This window comes from Epargyreus clarus, unplaced genomic scaffold, assembly GCF_041222505.1.
Source record: "Epargyreus clarus isolate Ecla_fem2 unplaced genomic scaffold, WU_Ecla_fem_2.2 ptg000024l, whole genome shotgun sequence".
Taxonomy (NCBI): domain Eukaryota; kingdom Metazoa; phylum Arthropoda; class Insecta; order Lepidoptera; family Hesperiidae; genus Epargyreus; species Epargyreus clarus.
Genome location: NW_027332231.1, coordinates 9,914,595 through 9,935,798, shown reverse-complemented (window position 1 = coordinate 9,935,798; position 21,204 = coordinate 9,914,595). Strand labels below are relative to the sequence as shown.

The 21,204-nt window shown below is 32.2% G+C and overlaps 2 protein-coding genes and 1 long non-coding RNA gene across 14 annotated transcripts; all 3 read left to right on the top strand.

The window, feature by feature from the left end:
* The first annotated feature begins 2,582 nt into the window (after positions 1 to 2,582).
* LOC140752463 (uncharacterized) lies at positions 2,583 to 15,909 on the top strand. Of its 12 annotated transcripts, XM_073086771.1 has the most exons (15): positions 2,583 to 2,721; positions 10,727 to 10,766; positions 11,352 to 11,372; positions 11,676 to 11,705; positions 11,886 to 11,915; positions 12,015 to 12,044; positions 12,194 to 12,223; positions 12,349 to 12,378; positions 12,497 to 12,523; positions 13,602 to 13,643; positions 14,005 to 14,025; positions 14,599 to 14,643; positions 15,050 to 15,070; positions 15,210 to 15,290; positions 15,756 to 15,909. In XM_073086771.1, exons 1-15 carry the CDS (start codon positions 2,707 to 2,709, stop codon positions 15,785 to 15,787), a joined length of 495 nt encoding a protein of 164 aa, XP_072942872.1. In that variant the 5' UTR covers positions 2,583 to 2,706; the 3' UTR covers positions 15,788 to 15,909. The 12 variants fall into 12 exon arrangements, with proteins under 12 accessions (XP_072942872.1, XP_072942876.1, XP_072942875.1 ...); XM_073086775.1 differs by lacking the exon at positions 11,886 to 11,915; XM_073086774.1 differs by lacking the exon at positions 12,015 to 12,044.
* LOC140752456 (uncharacterized) lies at positions 7,342 to 9,062 on the top strand. The gene has a single exon (XM_073086761.1). It carries the CDS (start codon positions 7,407 to 7,409, stop codon positions 9,045 to 9,047), a length of 1,641 nt encoding a protein of 546 aa, XP_072942862.1. The 5' UTR covers positions 7,342 to 7,406; the 3' UTR covers positions 9,048 to 9,062.
* Positions 15,910 to 16,988: 1,079 nt separating the features above from the next.
* LOC140752464 (uncharacterized) lies at positions 16,989 to 18,180 on the top strand. The gene is made up of 2 exons (XR_012103439.1): positions 16,989 to 17,163; positions 18,014 to 18,180. It is a non-coding gene; the product is annotated as an uncharacterized LOC140752464 (long non-coding RNA).
* The last annotated feature ends 3,024 nt before the right edge of the window (positions 18,181 to 21,204 follow it).

Sequence of the window (21,204 nt, the reverse complement as noted above, 5' to 3'; positions counted from 1 at the left end):
GCGACAGGTACAACGAAACTACGATTTTATTTAATTAAAACGATTCTCTATAATTACAGCGCTGTAACATACTTAAACTTACAAGTTTTTCATATGGGATCATGAATTTTTAGCTGTACCTATAGAAAACCTGTACTTTGAAGAAACACAAGAATTTATTTAAATATGAATTGTCTGCGATAAGACCGCCTATTGCATACTACTCTGACCTGTGTACCCATATTACATATTGTTTAAATTCAACTGTAAGTGTGCAATAAAGAGTAGCAGAGTACTGTTCTATTATATGACTACTAAGTTGCCTGTCCGAACTATTATAAAAATGTACGCATAACATTTTAAGGAATGTTTAAAATGTTATTACGCAAGTAACTGCCCAAAGCTCAGGTATTTCTATACAAAAACAGTCTAGTGTGTACACTAGACGAATCGTGCAAAAACAGTCCGGAATAATGAAATCCCCGTAAAGAATCTATATAAATAAATGAAATTGAAGTGTCTGATTTGACAAATTGATATTACTGAAGTGTAACAGCTTTTAACTACATGCATATGAAAGTATATTTGAAAGATACTTATAAGTTATTAGAAAAAATATTTATGATTTTTTTGTCTGACTGTCTGTTTGTTCCAGCAGATCTCTGAAACAGTTGGACTTTTTGACGAAACTTAAGTCGCAGTAAGTTAATGTTATAAAGAGTAAATAATTTAGGCTCGTTTTATTTTAGAAAAAATAGGGTTCCGCCCAAAAGATAACATGAAATCTCCCGAGTAATGACACTTTAAAGAAGTTGAAACAAATCGTATTATAATGGATGTAGATATAGCTTTAGAATATACAAAGCAGAAGTATATAGTAGAATAATCTAGCTAGACTAACTTTCGAGAGATAATTATGAGTTAAAGTGAAAAAGCCCCTGCCATTCCTGCTAACAAATATTACAAGATGTGTAAGAAAGAGATCTTAGATAAGTCTTAACGTATGTATAAAGTGACAAACCGTACAGCTCTACATTAGAGAAGTATAAGCTTTTAAATAAGTTACCTAATTTAAATATTTTAAAAATATAGGTAGGTACATAAGCATAGTCGCATACTTATGACTTACCCATAGAGTTTCTTACACCGTGTTTTCTCGGCATTTGAAGAATCTTATAGAAATCAGTTTTGAATAAAATACTCAAAGACGATTTTCGTTATACCTACTGATCGGTGGGTACCAAAATATTGAAGTTTAGTATCTATAAATCCAGAACAACCATTTGTTACACGTGCCCATGTTATATAAATTGTTTATTATATAATAATTAGGTATATAGAAGTACAAATATGGCTACTAATAAAAAAATATATAAGAGGCTTATCTCATTTCGGGTTAAATAACAATCACAGCAAAACAATGATGAAATACTTAATAGTAATCAGTTGTTTTAGGAAACAACAATAACAATAGGGAATATGCACATTTTTATTTTATTATTTTAAACCACTTATCACGTCGTTTTAACACAGTTAAAAATATATAAATAGTTTTTTAAAAATTATTTAAAGTATCAATAAAATTTGACACATTTGATCGCCGCCATTTTACGCGCTTTTTGAATGATGTCACGTAGCGTGATTTGTATTGATATTGATGATAACTATATGCACATAAAGTTATTACTTAACGTTTTCAGGTTTTATCGCTATTTACATCATGGGAAGGCTAAATTGGTTATTTGGCCTTATAAATATTTCCTAGAGTTATTGTGCAAAACCACTACTATAAATACATTATATAGTGTTTTTTTTCTGTTGCAAACGATGCGAAAATACGAAAAAAGTAGTGCATGATTATAGGAAACAGATAAAGTATCTACATTTGCATTTACTGTAGTAACAAACAATAATTTTAGGTAAATAATTTTAAAATATTGCATTGATCAGCTACTTCGTTAGGTACTTATCGATTTCTACATAAAACACTATCATTTGAAACACACAAAATGCATTATAATCTATTATAATATTATAAAGATAGATGAATATTGACAATATAAGTTATGATCAGTTTAATATTTCTGAATTGACCTATGCATAAAAACTAGTTTATTCATTTTGCATATTTTAGGTATATAATCCGATTGTGCTATGACAAAACTACTTTAAATCATTGTTCTTGATTATTCCTAATAATACTATGTAGAAAAATCGCACATTAGGTAATAAATAACACTTCGGGGGATATACACAAAACAATTTTTCTCTCAAACAGTTTGAATATCGACGCCGATAAACGTCGTAACACGCTATGTGACGTCATTTTTCGATTCAACCAATGGGAATGCGTTTTGCAAATTTGAATTTCGCTCGCATAATTTACGATTTTTGATTAAAGTTTTAAATAATTTAATACGAAATAAAGAAAAAAACCGTATCGTACCGAGGAAAAAAATAACAAGTAAATCTAAATCACATGCATATTCCCTATTACCGAGTATTTTATTGAGTTATCGCTTCATCGGTACACCACTTAAATTAGCAGAAATGAGTAGGAAAAAACTACGCTAGTGAGACATCTTCTGATTACCACCCAAATATTGACACAGGTCGCGGCGGGTTTATCTAAAGCTTTATAAGAGTCCACGCCAAAACATCTTGGCATTAGCAAGGAATACTCGACAAGTTAAACATTGTTAACTCAGCTTCATCTATCGACAAATCATGAAGGTCGCGGTGGTATGTATTTAGACAAACAATTTATTTTTATTATATCTTTTAAAATTTTCGTAGCGGTCTATGTCTGGTCTGGATGTCTATATGTAATTTCATGAATATCTGTACTTTTAATTTACTTTTAATGTTACCTATAAAAATGAATTTATACTTTCGGTCGTATTGGCCAGTGGCCGAAAAATTTATGAGAATGCCGAATTAACTACACAGTTACGAAACATAAGTATTTGAATAAAGTAATGAAATAAAATATTAGGAAAATGATTCTTTCTTTCGTTTCAAATGTTTCTCAATATTCATGATCACATGTTGAGTTGTATTATCATTTAAATTAGTACAGTACCACAAGTACTGATTCCCTTAGTCGAAAATCGTTATTTTTTAATAATCTGATCCAGCGCTGGACCCAGATTTGATTAGGGTAGAGCAAGATTATTCTACGTCCTTTTGTCAACACTTTCACATCACGTAAAGTGTACTTCTGTATTATGTTAAATAAATATTATTTTAATTAGGCTTTTATTGTAGCTGAAACCTAGACTCGGTACCTAGAGCGTCACCTGGCGCCTAGAGCAACCACTTCGCTCGCTCTATTATATATGTATAGATTTGACGCTGGTTTTAACTATATTTTGCATATATTTTATTCTTTTGATGTTTTGTGTTTCTTTTTCATTTACTATATTGCGTATTTGCAATAATTGGATCCCACCCCAAATAGAAGAAATAACTGCTCTTTATCTAAGACCGTCCCATAGCTTGTGTTGTAAGATCGTATGCTCAATCTCTACATTATAATGCGCAAAGTTATTTACTCACTATTCCCTAATGAAGGTCATCATTTAAAAGTTTGCGTTCTACTCTTCTGGTGCCGCCACGGAACACTGATGTCCCGTGGACCACTGGTTCAGACCCTCTGAAGTAGGTTCATAGTAACATAAAAAGTAAAAACATCGTCGAGAACCATACAGAATTGGATTTGCGAAGTTCGGAAGCCTTCCGCCCTTTGGAGGGCCCATAAAGCCAACCATCCCAGTATTTGAGAGACAAAGAAGATTTCAGTCACTCAGTGTGTCACTTTATTATACATTTATCACAATATTTCATTATTCATCTTATTTACTTACTTATATTTAATTACAAAATTATTCATAGAGTCGTAGAAACAGGATAGGTATTTGGAACATACGAGATATTGATAGGTCAATGTTATCACCCCATAAACATTAAATAACATAGGTATGAGGCATATTTTTTGATTAGATAGAGGAGACCTAATCGAGCACATCCGTTACGTCAAATGTCGCCTGATGACATTATCTCGTCTCGTCTCGTGCGATATGGATTTGAAAAAAAAACATTTTTTTTCATTTTATATATAATTTAATAAATTACATAAATGACTATAATTATTATCTTTCGAAATGATACCGGTTGTAAAGGTCACGAGAGGGATAAACTTTTTCGCTTAATTTCTCAGAAATTATTACCTAATATTTATATTCATTTAGATTTTTAATTTGTGTACCGGCGTGATATAGACTATTCCAAGTTATTTAGTCTGTTTTTTATATATTTCAAGGCGAAGTCTGAGCAATAGATTTTTATCTATGTATTTTTTTTTTGTAAAAAGTTAAACACCTACCTTACGTACCTGATTTTTATATTCTTTCCATTTTAGTACCAGCCCTTAAAGATAAACTACTGCTAGTACTCTCCTATAAAGGGTCTAGTAATACATACAGCTTCATAGTGCGTATCGCGATTGTATTACATAAATGTCTTTGCACCAAAATAAACGATCAGAAACCAACTACAACAGTGGGGAGAGTTGTGATATTCGAAGCAATCACACGATTCTCTGGTTATTTACTAACAGGAAAACTGGACTAACTATGAACATGACATCAGCTTTGAATGAACAAGCGGAAAAAGGAGGACCTTTTTACAGAGACAAGTTCTTATTAGTCAGTTATTTTATTACAATCACCTGTTACAAGGGAGCAGTAAAAAATCCCCTGCAAGCGGCTAAATTACATGAGCTGGAATTACAATTTATATAATTATTAATAAACAACCATTTCCTGATGTACCTGATGTAGGTAAATCTAATAACTTACTCATTTCCATCTATTTGACTCGGACTATTTGGTATGTAATCCTGCAACCCATCAATCTAATCCCACTAATGCATTAAGCGATCGCTGTAGATATGAGCTGCAGTGATTTACATCTTTATATTTGATATTTAAATGTCTCAAATAAGATATATAGGTATGGGATGACGAATCGAATTACATTTACGTATTTGCTTATCAGAGTATTAATCACTACCTTTATTTTCATGATATTATTGTAGATGTTTTAACACACTTTTAGTCATCAAATAAGTATTATTGTATTTAGTGGCTTTGTATCATTCTTCTACATTAGAAATAACTAAAATAAGATTGTTTTTAAAACAAAAGACTTAAAGTTCACAATCATTATAATTAAATCCCAGTTGTTGTTTTTGTATTGACACAGCACCCTTAGTTTTTTGAAACCTATACAGGGTATGTAAAAACAATATCTTATATCATTCAACGCATGCTGGATATCATGTTTCTCGCCAAACTTACAAATGGCTCACTAGATGCAAGCGAATTATTGTCAACATTGACTTTTTCCGCTCCTTCTAAGCTGCCTAGATACTCTAGATTTAACATTTTACATAACCCGATGTGCTACTCTAACTTAGGTCGTAACGCTCCGATAAATAGATTTATAAGAGAATACAATTCGCTAGAGAAAAGCAAAAATTTAGACCTTTTCTCCGATAGTAGTGAAAAGTTGAAGAAAAAGATCTTAATTAGTAACTCATTTAATTAATTCATGTTGTCTGTTTTGTAATTTCATTATTTTTTTCTTAACTAAAATATTTATATCATTATAAATATTATTTAATATTAAATATTTATTTTCTTAACTAATATAGGAAAAAGAAGAACTGTCAAAGATATGTCAAGAACGATTTTTCCTTAAACAAATCATATTTTAATTAATTATTTATTTGAAATTATTATTTGAAGCCTAATACAGGATTTAGGACAGTGTCGTGAACATATTACGTAAAAAAATATTGATATATCTTCCCATCTACACCGAAAAGAGGACCTACGAGATCTGTCCCCCAAGCAAACTCCCATATGACAATTTTATGAAGTGATTTGATCCACATTATACATTGTTTGCAATGATACGAATGTAATAAACAATTTGTGCATGATACGAGCATTGGATTATATATTTGAATGCTGTAGCCCGTCTCCAGCCTGCAACGATAACATTCATCAAGTTATTGTCACTTGTGACTTTTATTGTTTATTATAGTGTCAATTTGTGTATAATATTTATAGAAAGTTATTTTTGTAAATATTAAATATGTTTTTATATGTCTTTAAATAATCCACAAGACCTAACCGCAGGCTCCTGCAGCCAATCCAGTAATAGTGTTGGGGCATGTTTCGTGCAGTGTCAATTGTGTTCCCAGCCACGTTTCTTTAAAGGAAATAGAGGGCTAAATATTCATACAGGTAAAGTACACTCCAATTCATCGTGTAAGGTCAATAGCTCGAATAATAATAATAATCCATCAAATATAAATGTACCTCATTCATCGACAGACTCATCTTTTTCATATACATTAAGCCGTTTGAAAGGTTCTGTGGCAGCAGTAAAACGAATTCCTCGAGGTGCTCGTATTACTGTTGCTACAAGCCTTTCAGAATCAATTCGAAATGTTTTAAACACAAACTCGATTCAAAGCTGGGAGCTACTTTTGACATTTGCTTACTTTAAACTACATGCCAAAAAGGACGGGCACAGCTCCCTCACAAAGATCATTAAATCAAACTGTGCTAACCAAATTTCACTAGTTGATGTTTTAAAACAGCCCAGATTTTCGACTACAAATCTAAAAAAAAAAATAGAACAAAAAGTTAGCGATGGCGATCTTAAGGGAGCTGCAACTCTCCTTTTTTCAAATGACACTATTGCACCTGACTCCTTTGAAACTATTTCGGCCCTTAAAGATAAGCATCCGTCGCCTTTACCATCATTTCATCTTCCAGATTCACCTAATTCTGATGACATTTGCCTGCAAGTATCTAGTAAAGAGGTTTTGGCTGCGTTGATGTCCTTTAAAGGTGGTTCTGCAGGTGGCCTGGATGGACTAACTCCACAACACCTTAAAGACCTGATGTGTAAATCTACAGGTAACATCGGTAGAGCCCTTTTGGAGGATATCACGCAGCTGATAAACTTCATGCTTGCAGGTAAAGTTAATAATAAAATTACAGGTATTTTATACGGTGCCAATTTATGTGCCCTTAAAAAAAAGGATGGCGGAATTCGTCCAATAGCTGTAGGCTGTACTTTCCGCCGTCTTGCTTCCAAAGTGTGTTGCAGACATATTTCACCACTAGTGTCGTCAGAATGTTCACCTGTGCAATTGGGCTTTGGAAGCAAGGGAGGGTGCGAGGCTGCTGTACATGCCACTCGAACTTTTCTTTTAAATAATGGAGGTGAAGTGCTGTTAAAATTGGACATTAAAAATGCATTTAATTCGATTGATAAAAGCAATCAAATCTTTCGCTCCCAAAATTTTCAATTATCTTTGGCAGTGTTATAGTACCCCCTCAAAATTAATGTACAAGAATAACGAAATAGATTCTTCTGTTGGTTGCCAGCAAGGCGACCCACTTGGGCCGGCCATTTTTAGTCTAGCTATACACCCCATAATTTCACATCTAAATTCTAAATTTAATGTTTGGTATTTAGATGACGGCACTTTAGGAGGTGAAGTAAATTCAGTAATTTCGGATCTAAAAGAGATAATTGAAAAATTTTCAGATATCGGTCTAAATATTAATTTTTCAAAATGTGAACTGTATATTAATGATACTTTTAACAACTCACAAAATTCTGATATTTTTGTCAAATTTAGTGAAATAGCACCTGGCATCAAAATTTTAAATAAAAATACACTTCAACTCCTCGGTGCTCCAGTATTTCTAGAGTCTGTGACAACGCTCATAGATCAACATATTCAGAAATTCAATGATATTTCTTACAGACTTTATGAAATCAACTCTCATATGGCTTTTTTTATTATTAGAAATTGTCTTTTCGTTCCAAGGTTTACATATTTATGCAGATGTAGTCCTATTTTTAAATTTACAAGTATTCTAAATTCTCTGGATTCACTCATTAGAAACACTCTTGTCAAAATTCTTAATTGTAATCTTTCCGAATATGCATGGTCTCAGGCTTCCCTTCCTATTCGGTACGGAGGTTTGGGAATTCGCAAAATTTCCAGTGTATCCTTACCGGCGTTTTTGGCTTCTTCACATAGCACACAAAGTTTAATTGACAAGATACTGCATAAAATGGCTTTTAATAATCTTGAAATTGCTTATGTGAACGAAGCCGAAACTGCCTGGACATTGGCCTGCCCAGGGCAAAATTTTCCTGATGACAAAACTGTTCAGAGATTGTGGGACGAGCCCATTTGTAAATCTTACCATAAAAAACTTTTAGACAATTCACAAAATCTTTCAGAGCGGGCTCGTCTTTTAGCAGTCTCTGAAAAAGAGTCAGGTTTTTGGCTGCAGGCTTTACCATCATACAATTTAGGTACGTTTTTTGATAATACATCATTTTCAATTTGTGTCTGCCTGCGTTTAGGTATGAAAACAAATGAGCCACATCGCTGTCTCTGTGGTGAAAATGTCAGCCAGTTTGGCCACCACGGACTGTCTTGCCGCCGCAGTGCTGGTCGCTTGTCGCGTCATGCGTGTGTCAACGATATCATCCGAAGGGCCCTTGTTACCATCAACGTGCCGGCTTGCCTTGAGCCGAATGGTATTGCACGTGATGATGGCAAGCGGCCCGACGGTATGACTCTCGTTCCCTGGAAACAGGGGAGGTCACTTGTATGGGATGCGACTTGCGTGGATACGCTGGCTCCATCCCATATTTCAGTGACCTCGACGCATGCAGGAGGTGCGGCAGAGGCGGCTGAATCTGTGAAGCGGCGCAAATATGCAGCCTTGGGGGATGGCTACATATTTGTGCCGTTTGCGGTAGAGACTCTGGGTCCGTGGGGGCCAGAAGCACGACGGTTCTTCAAAGAAATGTCGTCGCGTCTGGTTGACGTTTCTGGAGACCCAAGAGCTGGTGCGTACTTTGGCCAAAGATTAAGTTTGGCCATACAACGCGGCAACGCAGCCAGCATTCTTGGGACTCTACCGGGAGGCAGTGATTTAGACTCATTGTTTTATATTTAATTATTTAAGTTTTAATATTTCTTTTTTTGTTTAAATTATATTTTTTGTGTATATTGTGTATAGATTTTAAGTTTGTAAATAGATAGATATATTATGTATAATTGTTACTTAATTAAAATTTAAAATTGTAATAAATAAAAAAAAAAAGGAAAAAAAAAATATTGTCTTATTTTAATATTATTGAATTATGATTGTATATTAATTATCATATTTTTAATTACGATGTTTGGCATGATGTCGTCACTAATAATAGTACTGCCACTTAGCAAGTAGAGATTATTCGATAATGTATGTATGTTCGATTATGTAAAAGTGAAAAGTATGTTAGTGACCATTAAATAATAAATAAATAAATAAATAAATTTAGCATTGACTTTTCCTATCTTTTATAATGATTGAAATCTTTAGATTCTGACTAGAATAAGCCTTCACGTAACGTTAATTGTTTTAGACAGTAGGTAATATAGATTCTTTTTTACCACAAAATTAATTTAACTGTCCACTTTGTTTTTTATACTGGCTTTTATAACAGAAATTGAATTACAATCTGAGGGGTGTCGTTAGAGTTGTTAAGTACTTCCGGTAAGAATGATCAATAATATTTTAACAAAGTTGCTTATCCAAAACAAAATTCTAATTTAGTTAATTGAAAAATATTAGTTTTTTTTAATAACAATTCGATTTTTCAAATTCATTATATACTATGCACCTATGCCATACATTTATATACATACACATAAATATTACAGTTATGAAAAACAGAACAGGTGATCTTGAAGTTTAAGATGAATTCCAAACAAAATAAAATAAACGACTTTATTGACCTTCTATATACTTAAGATGTTAATGAGATATACACGATCATATTGTTTTACAGCAAATATGTATACATATTTCACGAAGGCAGGATGTGTGTTTAAATAAATTGGTGCTTTTGTATTTGACTTTGCTTAATGATTGTTCAAATTTTGTTAACCTTTTTTCATATTACCATCTTTGAATGCCATGTAGATAGCAAAACTTGTCGACCTTATCTTTGTTTTATATTTAGAGTGTGCATTAAAAAAGGCAAATAAAAAACTCTTCGACTTTACTTTTAAATACTACTGATATAGGGTTATAAAGGTTTCTACCGTATCCCTAACGTGGTACAAAATATTTGCTATGTACCTACCTACCTGGTTTGTATCTTTCGCAGTATCTACCATGGTCGTAATTACAGCTTTGTAAAGGTGAGGTAGGCTAAAAAGGTCGGTCCCTGTAGTTCCGGGACCAGAATAGGGCTACTGTATCTCCTGCCTGTTGTAGGAGGCGAATAAATTGAGGTTTCCGGGGTTGCGGCCAGCCTTTTTTAAAGGATTTAAAAACACTCTCGTCTTTATCAATGTCATAAATGTTCAAAATCAAAATTTATGTGCCTCTATCATTATCACTGCTACCGTTATTTTGATAAAGAAAAAGACATCTTGACATCACTAGATTATTCCACATTACTCACTTATCGATTATTCCAGTTGCTAAAACAATAAACATGACATTCCTAATCTTATCGCTTATCTTATAATCCAGATGGATAGCCAATATTTTTAACCGCACACATTACTTTCACCAGTGATATTTTGAGTATCTTCCTCAATTGTTGATAATATTGCTCTAAAATGAAAATTGTGTTGTTCCAGATCGTTTTGTTGGCGTTTGTGGCCATGGTGAAGGCGCAAGGTATTTTAAAAGTATTTTAGAGTAAAAATTAAGGACTTATTGTAAAAAAAATATATTTGATTCTATATGGATTATATATGTAGCATCCAACTTAATATTGCAACATCGACGTCTATAATTTTGTTATCGAGAAATTATAAGGTGTTCCGCTTTTGCGTGCCCGTGTTCGTTTTTGTGTCTCTAGCACCCATAGCTTAGGGTATTTTTTGTTGATGGTTGTGTCCTGTGTGTATGTGTGAAGTGTTGGAAAAAAGACAGGCAGGAAAGATATCCTCTCCTTTACCGTCCTCCTTATTTTCACTTTACAATGTGTTTGTGGATAAAAAACCAAACTAGTTATCTACTAGTACGTTATATTTTTACGATAAGCCGGATTATGAAATTTTAAATTAATTTTAGGGTAATTCTAAAAATAAACTAAAGCATAAATGATGAAACACTTAAGCATAAATGATGTTAATTTAATTGCCATGATAATCGAAATTAAAAAAAAAACCGTTGAAAATGCACGTTAAAGTATATATATTTAAAATCAAATCAAATTAAATTTTAAAAAAGTATACAATTCATAATTTTTTTTTTCAGTTGATAACGACCCAAGCAAAGGTATGCGTACATTTGTACCTTATCACCTATTTATTTATTTATATAAACAATTTTTATAAAAAAATATTTGTATTTTTTACATCGACTTAGCAATAAAGGGATATTATTTCATTTTCAGTGCATGTTGTTATCGCAATAAAAGTAATAGAATGCATAACTTATAATAGTCTATTTTGATAGGTATTTTTAAATAGGTACAATATATTAAAATTAAATTATCATTTTGTTCGTAGCATCCAAATGTGTAAAAAAATTTAAAACTAGTGGGAATTGCATACATTTTCAAAATTATTTCATTTTCAGTGCATGTATCCAAATGGAATCCTAATAAAGGTATGTTTTCATTAAATAAATAAAGTTAAATACTTAAATTATGTTTATTTTATGCACATGAGCATTACAAACATTTCTAAAATTGTGTTATTTTCGTGCATGTAGTTGTTCATAAAAAATATGAAACATTTATGACGATCCTGGCCATTGCATACATTTCCCGAATTATTTAATTTTCAGTGCATGTGGTTGATCGCAATCCAAGCGAAGGTAAGCATTTTAAATCATAATTAGTTATAATTTTTATAATTAATTTATTTTGAATTTATATAACACACATGAACATTTCTTGAATTAATTTACTTTCAGTACACGTAGTCGATCGCAATCCTAGTGAAGGTATGATCATTTTAATTATAAATTGTAGAAACACTGGCAACTAACAATTTCTTTTATTAAATATTGGAGTGATAAATGTAATTAAATCAAATTTATAGGTAGTATTACAAACATGGCATTGCATACATATTCCGAATTTTTATTTTCAGTACACGTAGTCGATCGCAATCCAAGTGAAGGTATGCTTATTTTAATTATTGATTGTGGTAACACCAGCCAGGTTTTAAAAGAAAATTTTACAGTAATAAAATAAATATATTTAAATCGATTTTATATCATACATATTCCAAATTTTTATTTTCAGTGCACGTAGTCGATCGCAATCCTAGTGAAGGTACGCATATTTATATAATTATTAGTATTAACGCTATACACACATTAATAGAAAATTATTATTTTGTTATACACCTCATGAATTATGCAATTTATTTCAAGAAGTATTTCATTTTCAGTGCACGTCGTAAACAACCCTAAATTTGGTATGCTACTGAGTATTCAGTATTTAATGAAGACCACTTATTGTAAATAACATACCCAAAACGTATTTGAATAAAACATTTTCTAAATACAATTTAATTTCCACTTATTCGTTTTTAACAGGTTTGGCTTTACTATTACCTTAATATAAACACTATAATATTAATATTATTGAAATGGATAGAAAAATAATATTTCGTTTTTATTTTATTTGTCTATTCATATTGTTATATCGTACATATTGAATTTATGTTAAAAATCTTTTTCATTTACTTTTGTACTGTGAACAAGCAATGAAAAAGTAGATATAAAATATATTATTGTATATTTTATTATTATTTTATAATAATATTTCATGTCATCATTTTAAAATAATTCCTTAAACTTACTTCGTATCTTATATATATTATCTATAACCTAAAATAATAGTTTAAATACCTATACTGGTTTATACTTATAGTTATAATAATGGCTACCTCTTAATCCAAATACCGTTCTATTCCCGTATTCTACCATTATTCATAAGATTTCCTTCCTGCCAATCTTATAAGAAAAAAATTAAGTCTACAACTCTACAGTCATACCTACTAAATATTGTTTCTTTTTCTATCATATTTTTATTAAAATAAGATTACTTAAACGCTCTATTTATTATTGAGCGTTTAAGTAATCTTTATACATGATTACAAGACCATTTTCAATCAACATAAATAACATGTAAAACCCTGCTTTTCTTTCTTCCAATAATTAGAATTACTGTAACGAAACGTATGATCGGATTTATGTGCGCTTGCTTCATATTATCTGGTGGGATTGTTTGTATTATATTGCATAGCGTGGTTTAACGTATCTCCCTACCCCTAGTATTTAAAGGCTTAAGTTCTCTTGTTAATGTAACTTTTAAATTAGGTGAGGGCGCTAGCTTCGTCTGAAGATTGAATATTGCTCGAATAATACGTAGCCAGTAGTGGATGCTTCCCAAGAGACTGGTTATAGTGGTTATTGTGTCTAACTATATGTATATTTTTACTTATACCTTGCACTTATGTATGTAACTTAATTAACCTATGTTTATTGTAGATTTGAGCAACGTCGATCCTGGTTTCTACCAGCCACACGACAGTAAGTATTTTAAGATAATATTTTTTTTTAAATATAATATTATAATACATTTCAATGTAATAATAAATTTATTTCCGTATGATGCACTCGTTCCATAGCTTAAGAAGTTAGAAAACATTTGATTTACTTATATAAGATTGAAGTAGAAACTGAACATGCTGGTCACCTGGTAGTGAGCGGTCACAGTATGTAACATCTGCAAAAATTACCATATTCTGAACGGGTTATTCCTGAAGCTGATCACAATTGCCTTGCATTAAATGTTCAGTTTGTAATTAATGATAGCTTAATTAACTATTTCTTAAATACCGTTACTTTTGTTGAAGGAAATGAAATTAAGTGGATTTTATTTTATTTTCAGCTCAGCAACCCGACGGCGGTCGTAAGTAACTCAATAGTCACATAAATGAAAAGTAGTTGTATTAAGAGGTTTTTCCACTACCTTTGAACAGTAATCCCTTAACTGCAAAATTTAATTGTATTACACATTTGAACAAACAATAGTGAAATTAGTTACTAAAACATATTTTCGCAATATTAATGTAAAACAAAATTTAACACAATAACTTTTACGCTTTATCGTAATATGTTCGTTCTTAAAATGAAACAAACTTGGAATAAACTGATAACGTAAGATAATACGATATAGGGCGTGGTTTAGCGGATTTTGCTTAATAATACATGATTTTTTTCAGACAATAAGAGTAATGGATAACGCTTGTCTTCAACAAGACAAAAAATAGAAAGTTGATACATAAACCAATAAAATATAAAATATATTTTCTTACATAAAATAAGTACCTTCTTATTTTACTAATTCCCAATTTTTGAGAATTAACAAACCTGGGATTTAAGAATAAGAACAATTTTACGAGACACATGGCGGGAATTGAATTAATTAGATTTTTTCAACATTTATTTACAACGATATACATATTTTTCCGTTTTATTACAGCCATTTTGCATGATGTCGACTCTGCTTTCTCCCGCCCTCACAACCGTAAGTACAACAAATATCACAGAAAATATACAGTTAAACATACTTACCCCAAATAAATAAAGCTGAAGAGTCTCTGTAATAGTTAAATCAAAAAATGAAGAATTTTTGAAAACTGCTTAATCGTTTTTATGTAGACTCTACAATTCATTCTTATATGAAATTCTCGTAAATAACTAAATCATGTCACGGCAAGTTATCTACCTATCTGAGTGTGTTATCTGTATGGTAAATAATTATGAATGTATCTGTTAATTTATTGATATAGATACTATTTGTGAATGGCCTAAAGTACATACCCATATATATGCACTATTACCATTTGGTAGAGTTAGGCGCCCGAGGCAAAACTTGTAAGATCATACAATTAAGTAAAAATAACTGATTAAACAATGTTTTTTTATTTCAGCCGGAGGTTTCCAGCAACCCAGTAAGTATTTAACAGTGTTATAATTACTAACTTTGAATTGTAATTGTAAAATATACTTGTGGATACACAGCCGTGCGTCTAGATATCCCGTCAGTGCTTTGTATATGATTGGATTTAAAAAATATGTTATACGTTACAGACGCTGAACCCGAGTACGTACGCAACCCTGACGGCAGCTACTACTACGCCAACCAACAGAATCCTTACCCCTACAGGAAGCGTAAGTTTCTTTTTATGTTATTTTTTGTTATTTTTTATTTTTATCCCATTCTCTAGTGGACTGAAGGGGGGGGAGAGGCGGTTTGCCCCAATCCCCGTTCCTAGGAGGTCGTAATTTTGTACAATCAAATCAACCTTTACTCAATTTTCCGCTCCGGGCCTCAGACCCTCAGGCCTCTTAGGCCAGACCTTAGTCCGCAACTGATCACATTATGCCAAATTATAGACCGAAGTTCAAAACCCAGTCTTGTTTTAAATTTTAGATGTCGTCTTTTGAAAGTAAATCCAATACGATGGACTCCCCAACATGGCGAACCGATTATTTTTATGTATGTATAATAATATAGATATCAAATAAAAGGCTTTTTTAACAAGAATAAAAAAAAGAATTAACGTTACTAAAAATCTTGACTTCCAAATCTTTTTAAACGTAAATAAGTATATGTATCTATTATTTTTCTTTCAGTTCCTTTCCCCGGCGCTCGCGGCGGCAACTGAAGCAGTAAAATAATTGATTTATAAAACAATTATAATATATGTTACAAAAATATCACAAACTTATTATATAGTTATCAATTGCATATGAAATTCATTTAAATAATTATATATAATAACTATAACTTTGTTTTTTTTTTTATATTACACCTTTTTTGCCGAATAACAGCAGTGTTAAACGCTGCTGTATTGTGGTTTGAATGATAAGGGTCCTCCCTTACTCAGCTGGAATGCCTCGGATAGGTGACTACTTATCCGAGGCCAGACGCATTTGTTTGCGACCTCAGGTTGGAATCTAATCTTACTACTACCTAATAATAATCCTGCTATCTGCAGTCGGCCACAGCTGCGTTGCTACCCCCAAGAAATAAGTTAAAACGCCACTATAACTGTATCTCCCCTGTCACGCTATATCATAGTAGAAGAATACAGAAAGACCCATCCTTGGCTTGGCTTCTGCAATTGGTTTACAAAATCGCCTGCACCTGAATAAAAATTATTTTAAAAATTAATATTGATGAATAAAAAAATGAAAATTGCAAATTATGTACGAATTTTGCCCATGAATGTACCACAGACAGTATGTTAGATACATATATTTGTGGATCAGCACATCTTTTTTACTTTTACTTTATAAATATTTTTGAAGGAGAAAGACAATGAGTAATGTCAATTAAACTTTATTGTTCTAAAAATGCAATATTATTATTTGTTCAGTTGATATTTATTCAAATGTTATTTCATTTATGGACAAATATTGTCTTCACCGGCGGCTCTGTCTGTGTTTATGTTTTTTGCTTTGTTTATTTTATTTTGGTCATAAATATCTTTGTCGATAAGCAGTCGAGAATAGATAGTATCGAATAAATAAGTCTACCTTTACGAAAATCCCGTCTTTAGATAAGTTTGATTCATCGGGGGCTAAAGTTTTATAAAAATGTTTTAAAAATACGATATTTTATGTATAAATTGTGATTTAGAAAAAAGCATAGATGCTTAAACGTAATTTTAAAATGAGAAGATATTAAATTTAATCAGTACAATATTATTTACCATTGATTGTATATACATATTATGTGTCTTATAGGTATTCTCAACAATGTATGCTTTTGAGTATAGATGTTTTTAACACAAAGACCCTTAATTTTATTTATTTATAGACATATCATTAAAGTGCATATTGAAAAGTGTGAATCATTATTTACATGCTGCTATCAAAATTAGTTGTTTGCATTATATAGGTAACAGGATCATAGAACAGGCGTACATATAAATAGGTACACTCTCTTTAGATCTGCTTAATGTTACCTGCTGCAATTTTTCTGAAGCACCCTTTACAACTACAAATTATTCTTGTCAACATGTATATTATTACTTTGGTGAGTATCCTTTATAATTTTTCATTCCATACTTATTTTTGTTTTGCTTTATATCTTAAGCATTAACTTTTTTAGCAGCCAACTTGAATATTAATCAGAAAGTTTATTAACTAAGTGCATTAACTTTTTAAAAATGAAATTAAAGAAAGGATTGAGCTTATAGGCCGCCTAACGGTCACTGCCATGCGAGGATCAGTAATAAATCCCAAATAGCATAGGAGTCCCGCATAAAATTGACGATGGCTACCCATGAAGACGAAGTTGAAACCCTTTGTGTATGTCTCTCCCTTACAATACACTTCAAACCAGTACACAGCAACACTTGACAGTGCTGTTATAAGGCAATTTGAAACAATTTATAGTCTAAAATAAGTTAAAAAAAAAAATCCAAAAAATCTAAGACGATGAAATATGCAAAGTAAAAAACAAATTTGGATTATACGAATGCTGGCACTAATGTAATTGATTTATGATTAGATACATACTTACTTTTTAAATTACGAAGCAGTAACATCCTTAAGCCAGTGTATTCGGTACTTGGCCTCTAATTTTTTGAATGCTATGTATTTATCAGAAATTATAATTTGCTTTCACGTTCAAGAAAAGGATCGCTCTGAAGTTGTCGCGAGCAGTAAATTGTATGACTACACCATACAATTTACTAAGGCGACGCGATTCATTTCTATATTCAGAACGGACTAGCAGTTTTACGCGGACTATAAATTCCTACACTCTTGAGAGTAAAAAAATATATTTGTACAAAATGTATGAAATCTACACCTGACCAGCGTGTTCAACTATTACCTAAGTGCCCTGCAGTGGAACAGTAATGTTTTTTATCCTGTTATAGATCATTGCTGTGATCGCGATCTTGGGGGCCGCTGCCAATGCAGCTCGGCCAGACCTTCTGGATCTGGCTGTCAATCCCTTCCAGCCTTATGTAAAATAAGACCACAACGTAATACTGAAGATCCTACTTACAAAGAAGAAAAAAAAATTAAATTACCTATATGAATATTTTTTTGTTTATTTTATTTCGTATCAACTTTCGACTATAATGTTTAATTATAACCATAAAGTTTATTTTTCATTATTTGCTCTTTCTTATGTTTTTTTACATTTTTTTACATTCTTCCTCACATCCTTTGATTAATAAATATTGATGTGACATATAACATTTTTTTTAATAAATACATAGAGCCTTTTTAGAGGAAGAGAAGGTAAGCATATACATGTTTCTTATGTGTTTTTTAGGATAAGAAATTTTGCAAATAAGGTACGTTTGTATGACCAATATGACAATGTGTATGTTATTATTTTTGTGCCGATACTGTAAATTTAATATGGCTGACGCTCCAAGATGGCGGACCGATTGTTTTTTACACACCCCCCTCATATCGGTATTAATTGAAAGAGCTTCTGAGAAGAATACGAATAAGGGTGTTCTTACTAAAGCTTTGTTATTGAAACATTTTTTGAATATAAATTAATTTAAAATACAGAACCTCTGAACAATGCACTCATATAAAGATCTAATTATTTTGGGCTTACCAAATAATTTCAACATATTTGAGGGGAGTTTTGCAATATCCTTGTGTTAATTGATTGATTTCTTTGAAAGAACATTGTATACACATCCGCGTGATGGATTAACTACTGTTAATTTACTTTAATTGGGTCATTGTTACATTTTCCCACTATATCGAAGACAGGTTTACTTGTACAGAAAAGTATTATAAAAAGGATGTACCAACGATACATGGTTAGTTTCAGAAAAGTGTAGAAAAGTCACCATGTCCACAAGAGTCGTGGTAAGTCATTATATTTTTATTCTTTTATTTATAAGTAGGCTTAGACGAAACAGAATTGAACGTTGTTTAATTTAGTTTGTCAACCGGTTTTTTTGCCCTATTTCCCTAAGAGTTTTATTACTGAGTATTTATTTATTGCTTAAAAAACAAAAAAGTAACTTAACATTATAAGAACTTAAAATAAATTAATAAACTAAATAAAAATAACAAACTAACTAAAAAGTATAAATAATATTTTAATTTTTTAATTGTGTGTGAAACGTTCAGGGAGCACATTTAGCCGTCAACATTAAAAATATACATTGTACTTAATCTGTATTACATAGTCGGCGAAAAAATAATAATTCATAGCCTTGTTATTTATACTGCATGGGGCGGCATTGGCCACTTTCCGTCAGTTATTGTTCTCGTTTGTTGTTTCTATACAATAAAAATATAATCACATCACTCTCACAGAATAAAGTATTAATTACTCCTTATCGTTAACAGATATTAGTATGCCTCCTCATGGTGGCATCAGCCGTGATCGGCGAGGGTACTGGACCGCTGCCAGGAGCTGCAGATACACCGAAGGTACCTAAGAATAATTCAGTACCAGAGGCGCCTAAACTGCCGCAGGGTGAGAAGAACAACCTAGGCATTCCGGGGAAGAACTAACAGTAACACATGGCCTAAATGCTTGACACATACAATTAACACATACATATATATCGATGGCACAAAAGAAAAAAAGGAAATGAAGGAAACATTCGAGTTGAACCAACAACCATTGGATAAATATACTAGTGTCTGATTATTATCATTGTAAGTTGATGGATACACCCGAATTTGGCAAGCCTGGAGAAACCGAAAGAACGAGTTGCCTTGTTGAAGCAATAAGCGTTCAGTTTGCGGGATGAGTATAAGAAGTGTCACAAGAAATAATAAAAAATTCATTGGCAAAGTTGATTTCGACGACACTTTTTTTAGACGTATAATTAATATTAATAACTGTAATATTGTTTCTAAGGAAAGGTGCTTAACATTCTTTGATGATGGTGTTTGATGACAAAAGATAAGTTAAAGACAATCTCGATCCTTCCTAAGATTTTAGATTTACGTCAAGCTCTTTAGGCCATGTACAGTAGCTACAACCTGACCAAAGCGAAAAACATATATTACGACGATTGTATAGATTAAGAATAGTATTAAAGCAATAAAGAAAGCTGCAGCTAAACAAATCGTTTCTTTGCTTTCCTGTGTTAACTACTACTTAAAGAAAAGAAGAAAGATAGCAGAACCCTTCGTGTTTCAACTCCGGTTGAACCTACAATTATTTCAGTGTTTATACCGTAGTATATTAAGCGCTGCTGTGTTCTGGTTAAAGAGAGAGAAATGGGGCATTCCAACTGAACATTCAGGATTAGCAACCCGGGTCGAAGTCAGGCATAGATGCTATATGCTGATGTTATGCAATCCTGCTCTTTCTTGTCACAAAGTCAGTGTCGTTGATTTGATCAAAACATGAGCGCATTATTGACGACCCGCGTGGCGGAGCGGTCACCATACCGGTGTGACGAAGACACCCTCTATTTCTAGCCTCGTATGCCATATAGCTCTGTAAATAAATAACCGAGTTGTTTAGGATTTTGTCTTGGCATCAGCCAAGACAAAATCCTGAACATTTTTTTTAATTTACTCTTTATTTATTATCAGTAAGTATATCAATAATTACTGATAATAAATAAAGAGTAAATTAAAAAATTGAAATGTCATTACTCACACGGAAAATAACATATAAGTCATAATGCGGAGTTCGTCACGGGACGAGATAAAATATTATTTATAACGGAGGTCCTCGGAGGACCTCATCGGAAGACGCGAGTGTATGTGTGTGCTGCATCAAGGACGACCGGTCGCTAAGGAAAGTAGCGGCACCACTTATCAGTACAAGAAGTGAGCAAGATGCACGATTGCCAAAAAGCAGTATAGACCGGTTTAAATCAATTAATCTTACTCCACACCCACACTATCTATGTGCTCTCACATAAATGCAAAGCTCGGCTTAGACCTAGAAATACATCAAAGAAGTATAATTTCTATCATAAGTATACACAGTACATACACTTTTATGTGTTAAGTACAGTATGTATCCATCCATCAGCCTGTAATAGTCCACTGCTGGACATAGGCCTCCCCTAATCTACGCCACTCCGACCGGTCTTGAGCGATCTGGATCCAGCGGTTACCC

What these genes read in the sequence shown, in the direction of transcription:
- LOC140752456 (XM_073086761.1), top strand. Translation starts at nt 7,407, where the DNA reads ATGTACAAGAATAACGAAATAGATTCTTCTGTTGGTTGCCAGCAAGGC.
- LOC140752463 (XM_073086771.1), top strand. An exon ending in CAAATGGAATCCTAATAAAG is followed by an intron (nt 11,706 to 11,885) that starts GTATGTTTTCAT and finishes TTTAATTTTCAG; the next exon opens with TGCATGTGGTTGATCGCAAT. An exon ending in CGATCGCAATCCTAGTGAAG is followed by an intron (nt 12,045 to 12,193) that starts GTATGATCATTT and finishes TTTTATTTTCAG; the next exon opens with TACACGTAGTCGATCGCAAT.